At 47.9% G+C, this 7,354-nt stretch overlaps 1 protein-coding gene across 1 annotated transcript; it reads right to left on the bottom strand.

Moving 5' to 3' along the window:
• Window positions 1-3,455: 3,455 nt before the first annotated feature.
• On the bottom strand, window positions 3,456-6,815 carry MAGEB6B (MAGE family member B6B). Its single transcript, XM_054472212.1, has 2 exons — window positions 6,731-6,815; window positions 3,456-5,742 (listed from the first exon to the last, which is right to left on the bottom strand). Exon 2 carries the CDS (start codon window positions 5,679-5,681, stop codon window positions 4,332-4,334), a length of 1,350 nt encoding a protein of 449 aa, XP_054328187.1. The 5' UTR covers window positions 5,682-5,742; window positions 6,731-6,815; the 3' UTR covers window positions 3,456-4,331.
• Between the last annotated feature and the right edge of the window lie 539 nt (window positions 6,816-7,354).

Below are 7,354 nucleotides of genomic sequence, written 5' to 3'. Positions count from 1 at the left end.
TCAATCAGTTGAAAGCCTGAATGACAAAAACAATAACTTTTCCTTGAATATGAGAAAATTTCTCCCTCATTACTTCATTCAAGCTGGGTCATCAGTTGTTTCCTGACTTTGCACTTGAACAGGGGTGACATCTTTGGGGGATCCTTTCTCTCTTGGGATCACTGGACCCTCAGTCCTTATTCAAAGTTCTCATATTGACTCCGTGTAGGGCCTGGGACCCCCTCTTCTGCTCTATCGTGGCTTCACTTTCTTACTAAGGAGCTCACCTCCCTTAGACCCAATGTAAAACATTGGGGCAGCCTCTCCCTAACAGTCCTGCTATAGGTTTTCAAATGCTGAAACCAGGGTGGGGGCTGGACATTATGTTGCCTCTTCTATTGGGGGAAGGAGTATAATCACCTTAGTCTTCACCAAGGGTCCTCAGTTTGACTCCTAGAAGGACCTGCAGCTCCTCTGTTCTTTGACTTGAAGGCATCTCCTCATAGCAAGGCCCAGAACTCTCTGAGACCTAGTAGAGGGAAGAGAGGGCAGCCTTATTTGGCCATACCTGCCTGGAGTCTCCCAAGGCAAAAAGCTGTGGCAGGCACTTTTGGGCCTCATGAGAGTTGGCCTCACCAGTCCTCGCTCAGATTCTTCATTTTGACTCATGACAGTGCCCACAATTTCTCCCTTTCATGGCCTGATACCATCCCCCTCAGAATAAGGCCCTCATTTCTCTGTCACCCTGAGGGGGAATTGAGGGGTGCCTCTGCTCTGCCTGACATTTATCCCTGAATCTGCCAGGACTAACAGTAGGGGAGAGATTATGTTCTGCCTCCATTGTTATAGGAGGTTTCATGTTCTGCTCCTTCCTCATAGTCCTCGCCCTGACTCCTGGCTCGACCTGGTAATGTTCTCTATGATGAGATGGCCAGCCTCAGGCCAAGTTCCTCGCCACCTGGGGTCCGCAAACGTGGAAGTCAAAGTGATCTCGCTGGAGCTATTAGGGGATTCTGAGAACTAATAGCAGGAGAAAGACTCTATGGGACTCCACTGTTCAGGGGTTTGTGACTCCTTGAGTTCTCACTCAGCCAGGATCTCTGACTCCTCCCTCTAGTGACAGGAGTCCTCCAGGGAGAGGAGTGAGTGGCTGACACATTGGGGTTTTTCATGCCTGGGGATTTCGAGGGCTGAAATGGGTGGGGCTATGTGGGTTCCTCTCTCTTCTAGGTTGGTTGCTCCCCTCAGTCCTTGCTCAGGGTCCTCACAATGAATATTCCCAAGACCTAGAGGCCTGTCTAATTATGTACAGCCTTTAATTCCCTAATACTACCAAGAAGGATGTAAGAGTTTCCTCATCTGAGCAAGAAAGCCTTATGATCACCTACAGCTGACAGTACCTGAGGGATTCTGCGTTGTCTGTACTGTTATGCTTCGAGTGGTTCCTTCCATCCTCACGGTCCTCAACTTGACTGTTTGCATGACCTGGAATTTATCCCTGTGGTAACCTGAGGCTCACCCCTTAGACCACATGCCTTACCTCCTTGAGATGCCTTGAAAGGAAATGAGTGGGACTCATCATCTCAGAATTCCCGGGTTTGCCAGGGAGAGACATCAATGGCAGGGCTTCGTGTGGCTCCACCTGTTCTGGGAGGAGTACTGTCATCCCTGTTTAGGGTCAGCAGTGTGACTGCTATTAAACATCCTCTGCTGACTAGGGTTGCTCCCATTAGACTAAGGCTCTCACTTCCTTGAGACCACTCCCAGAGGAACTGAGGGGGCACTTCAGCCTGAGAGTTCTGCCCTGGGCCTCCTAAGGCTGACAATAGGGACAGGACACTGTGCATTCCCGCTGTTCTGGGGTGAGTGGTCTCCTCTATCCTCCCTCAGCATCTTTACCTTGACTCCTACCTAATGAAATCTGAAACTCCACCCTCCACTGACTCAAGGCCACATTCCTCAGACCAAGGCCATATCTTCCTGGAATCTCCCAGTTGGAAGTTAGAAACAGCCACATCTGGCCATAGTTATTGAGGATCCTCTGAGCAATAATAGCAGGGTCAGAATCCTACAAGATTCCACTGTTTTGGAGTCAGTGGCTCCGTCAGTTCTCACTCAGGTTTCTAACATTGATTTGGGGATGTGGAACTCCTTCCTCTGCTAATCTGAGTCTGCCAGCCTCAAGCCAAAGCTTTTCCTTTACTGAGAAACCAGAGGGGGAAGTCAGGGTGCTTCTCCTTGGCTACCCCAGTGTCCTCACCTTAAATCCAATCCAGGCTTGTGAGGACCTCCTTCATGGGCAGAATCGGAGCTACTGCCATGAGATCAAAGCCTTTATCTCCCTGGGGCACCGGTAGAAGCCCTAAAGAAAATGAGGGGGAACCTCAACCAGATAGCCCTGCCTATGGCCACCCAAGGCAGAAAGCAAGATATAGCTTTAAGAACCCCTACTGTTCTGCGTGGATAATTCCTCATTTCTCATTCAGAGTCCTCACTTTCATCGTTTTCAGAGGCTGAGATCCTCCTCCCAATAACCAGAGCACACCACCCGTGGACCAGGACTCTTATGTACCTGAGAACCTTGAGTAAACAGAGAAATTTTAGCTTACTGCTATAGCTTGGGCCTTCTAGATCTGAGAGTAGGCAGGGCCTGGTCTTTCTGTGACCTCGATATTCTGAGGCAGTGATCTCCAGAATCCTCATTTATGGGGGTTCTCATTATGCCTCCTTACTCTTTAACACTGCTGAGAAATGCCATACACCTGCAAACAATTGAGCAGGTTCCCTACTGCAAACCTTGCAGACAATGGCTCCCTGTCCCAGGTTCTGTATGAGATAGGGAAGCTGTACCACAAGGCAGGAGGCCCAGGACAGGTGGTGGGCTGTCAGTGGAAAAAGCACCCTGATCTATTCCTTTGCTTCACCAGCCAGACTTAGCCTATTATGTACTTTGCTTTGAGAAGATTTAATTTCTATGGGGAAACGGCAGAGCAGGATGATTTTGGGAGCTCCTGATCTTATTGGGTTATCTAATGTTGCATATGTAGATGATCATACTGTCACTGTGTATTATTTTTTTCTTTTCGTAATTCATACTACTCATTTATTCAGCATTATGATTACTCTGGTTGTATAATCCAAAGAAGTGCTTTGGGTACAGTGTCCTTGTAATGCTCTGATGAGCATTTTGGGCAGTGAGAGGAAAAATGGATTAAAAGACACAAAGTCTGGCTCAGGCTGAGAGGATTGGAAAAATGTGGGCTCTAGATGACTCCAGACCAGAGATCTAATCCCAGCTCTGTCAATTACAAGCTTGTGAGCTTTTAGAAATTTGCAATTTATTCATTTTGAAGTGAGTCTGCTAAACCCTATCTTGTAGGAATTTGGAGTATAAGTACTGTCCATAAAACATATGGCATACTAAGTAGGAAATACTGAGTCTTTCATAAATGACAGTTACCATAATATGTGTTTTTACACAAATTATTAATTTTTAATTTTCTTAATGGTATATTAACAAACAAAATTACCACATCTTGAAAATATTTGAGACAGTTTAAGCCTATGGAACTTCTTTGAATTTAGCAGCCTTGTTTCAAAAAGGTTTTTAGTGAACTCATTCTGGCTTATGTTGATCACTGCATTTCATGTGATTATTTTAAACCCAGAAAATACCACCCTCCAATCAGAGGGGTTTTTTGATGCAGTAGATAACATGGAATATGAAGTGCACTAGAATAAAACAAACTAACGGCAGTCTTAATAACCTAAATAAATCCAGGTATCCTTTATTTATAGTAAAAGAAATAGGAAAACGAATTAGGCAAACCAAGAATTAAGCAACCTTTACATTTCTGTTTTTCCTTTTCTTTCTCTTCATATTATGATGTCAACTATTTTACTGTGGAGTTCTTTAAGATTCATATCAAAGTCCATTCTCTATTATCATGTTATCTAGTTCTGAATTATAAAGAAAATATGAATGGTGTATGATTTTGTTTTACTAGTACCCAAACCGTAACTTTCAAATTGATTAAACAGCCATGAATGTGAGAGCTATGTTATTGATAAATGTATAATCTAAAGCAAAATAAACCTTCACTTAACAGGAACAATGTTGAAAATTGACAAAGAGATAAAACATAAATCTACAAGTTACTCATGCATAACAAGACAAAAGAAATACATATCTTGTTCCCTCCAGCCTCTACTATACTGCACTACTTAGAAGGCTCACTACTCTCTTCTAACATAAAGCGAAAATTCTACTTCAGACCTCCCTAGAAATGGGAAGTTCTGTAGGATATGGCCCCATAAGGTGCCCTGGAGAAGGGAACAGTGCCAGCCCTGCCTTAATCTCTCAGTCTCAATGCTCTCTCTACCTCATCTATCAAGGCGTCTTCATACAGATGTGGGTATAAACCGGGACTGGTGTTATTGATCTCGGCCAAAACACGCAGGACTCTCATCTTGGTGGTTTCAGCATAGGCTCGTGGACCCCACAGGAACTCATAGCATGGAGGATCACTGTTGCGCACCTGCTGGTAAACCACGTACTTATCTTGCACCAAATCTTCAGTAATGATCTTCCGAGCATCCCCATAGATTGAGTGCAGGATCCCATCATATATCCCCAACATACCCAGGAACTCCCAGACCTCCTCTTCAGTGGCACGGTTGCCTCTCATGAAGATCAAACCCAGAAGCGACATCAGGAGACCTGACTTCGGCAGTGCATTATCACCACTCAGACTTCCTTCACTGGAGAGGCCCAGCTTGCTGACAAGGGTGTAGGACTCGCCGCTGGAATCCGTTTCTTTCAATTCAACGCCAAAGACCACCACCAAACGTTCGGAGGTTCTCTTGAGGATCTCAGGGAAGCATGGCTTGTACTGTCTGCTGAGACGCTTCAGCATGTCTGCCTTTAAAATGGACTCTTTCTTCTCAAACTTCTCCTGCAGGAATTGCACCATCTTGCTCACCTTCCTTTTTAGAGGATCTCGGTCTGTGGTTGTAAAGAACGCAGCTCTCTTGCAGGGGCTTAAACTTTCCTCATCTTGACCCTTGGCGGCCACATCAGATTTTGAGCCTGAAACATCTGCATCAGGCGAGCCAGTGGGTGAAGCTCCCTGAGACTCCTGAGGAACAGAGGCATCACAGGAGGTGCTTGGACTTTTCTCATTTTGACCCTTGGCAGCCATATCAGATTTTGAGCATGAAACACCTGTATCAGGAGAGCCAGTGGGTGAGGCTCCCTGAGGCTCCTCAGGAATGGAGGCATCAGGGGAGGTGCTTGGACTTTCCTCATCTTGACCCTTGGCAGCCACATCAGATTTTGAGCATGAAATACCTGCATCAGGAGGGCCAATGGGTGAAGCTCCCTGAGACTCTTGAGAAACGGAGGCATCACGGGAGGTACTAGGACTTTTCTCATCTTGACCCATGGCAGCCACATCATATTTTGAGCATGAAGCACCTGCATCAGGATAGCCAGTGGGTGAAGCTCCCTGAGACTCCTGAGGAACGGAGGAACCAGAAAACCTACGACGAGCACCCCGACAAACAGCAGAAGAGGATGAGGAAGAGCGAGACTCTTCTTGCTTCTCTGCAGTGGCCTGGGGACCCGTGAGACCTTGCGGCTGATCATGGGTCTCTCGGCGTTTCTCACGGGCACGGAGCTTACTCTTCTGACGCCGAGGCATGGTGGCTGTGGCCTATGACAGCAGGTAGGAGTGTGGGCATGAAGGTTGGCAAGGCTGGCACCTGGACGGGAGAGAGTGACATCATGTCAACACCTTCAGCAGAGAGCAACCATCTTGGCTTTAACCAGGGGCCCTTCTGGAGGTTTCGTGAAACAATTGCTCCAGGAACTCGAAGGACTCCTGTTCGCTTGGTCTGTTTGTCTCCTTCGAACTTAGGAGGAAGTTAAGAGTAAGTGTTAGACTATAGCATGACAGCCCATTTTGGGGCTTACTGAGGTGACAGCAAGGACTGGCAGTGGGGGCCCCTCTGTTCAGAGGTGGGGTCCTCTCCGTTTTTATTCTGGATCATCATAAAAATTGTTGTCAAGTCCCAGAGGCCCATTCCCCTCTGCCGCTCTGAAATTGACACTAGGAATTTTTACAGTACCAACGAGGAGGAAATAAAGAAGCGCTCCTGCCCATCACTTCTTTCCGGGGACACCCAGACCGCCTAGGGCTGACAGCAGCGGAGGCATTTGAATGCTCTTGCTGTTATATTGAGAATGACCCCCACGGTAATCAGACTCCTCACCCTGACTCTTCCCACCACTTGGAAATCACCCTCGCTGACCTGCTGCCATCTTCTTACAACCAGGGACCTACCTCTCTGACTCTCACGGGGACAAAGTGAGAACGCACCTCTCTCTAGAGACCTGCCCGGACCCCCAGGCTGAAATCAGGGGCATAGTTCGGTGCAACCCGTGCTGCGGCATGGGCATGGAGTCCCCTCAATCTTAAGCAGAGTCTTCTTTTTAGCTATGTAGTACCTGAGATTTCTCTCTCTACTGACCTGAGTCCACCAGTCTTGGACCGAGGACTTCATGCTCTTCAACCCCACGGAAAAAGTGAATGGACTTTGGGCCTAACGGCCATGCCTGGGGACTCCTCAGTTACCATCTTAGGGGCAGGATGGGGCAGGGCTCTCTGGAGCTGCCTATTTTAGGGGGTACGGGGTTGCAGTTGTTGGGGAATGTCCCCCGAGTTCTAGGTCAAGATACCCACTAAGATACCTGAGACGATCTGAGATGCCCTCTTCCGCTGACCTGACGCAGCACTTTTCAGACCAAGGCCTCCCGCCTGGCCGCTTGTCTGCGAGGAAGTCAGGAGGAACCACTTCCGGCCATGCCCACCTGGCCTTCCCAACGTAACAGCAGGGGTGGGACTCTGTCACTCTCCGTGTGTTCTGTGGCTGGGTTGCTGCCAAAAAGCTCACATAAAACTCTTTCAGGGGCTCTTCGTGGACCCTTGGACTTCTCTGTCTGCTGAGCTGAATCAGTCAACATGAGACGGAGGATCTTATTCCCTGAGAGTCCTGAGTAGGAATTAAGGTGGAGCCTGAGCTGGGAAGCCATGTCAGGACCTTCCAAGACTGACAGTAGGGGTGGGGCTCTGTGGAACCCCCTCTCCCAGAATGGACTTTGCCCTCAGCCCTCACTCAGTGGCGTCGCTTCATTCTTGCCATGTTCCTTCCCTCTACTGACTTGACGACACCCTCTCAGACTAGACTTCAACTTCCTGAGACTCCTCATGTGCAATTCACCCGGCCACTACTGTCTGGGGCCTCCTAGACCTAGCTGCAGCCAGTTAGTTATGCTGTGGAGTTAGGGAAAGGAGGAGACATGCTGAGCCCTCCT

This window comes from Pongo pygmaeus, chromosome X (assembly GCF_028885625.2).
Source record: "Pongo pygmaeus isolate AG05252 chromosome X, NHGRI_mPonPyg2-v2.0_pri, whole genome shotgun sequence".
In the NCBI taxonomy this organism is placed as follows: Eukaryota; Metazoa; Chordata; class Mammalia; order Primates; family Hominidae; genus Pongo; species Pongo pygmaeus.
The sequence above is the reverse complement of the archived record's forward strand: the minus strand, read 5'-3'. Positions and strand labels throughout refer to the sequence as shown.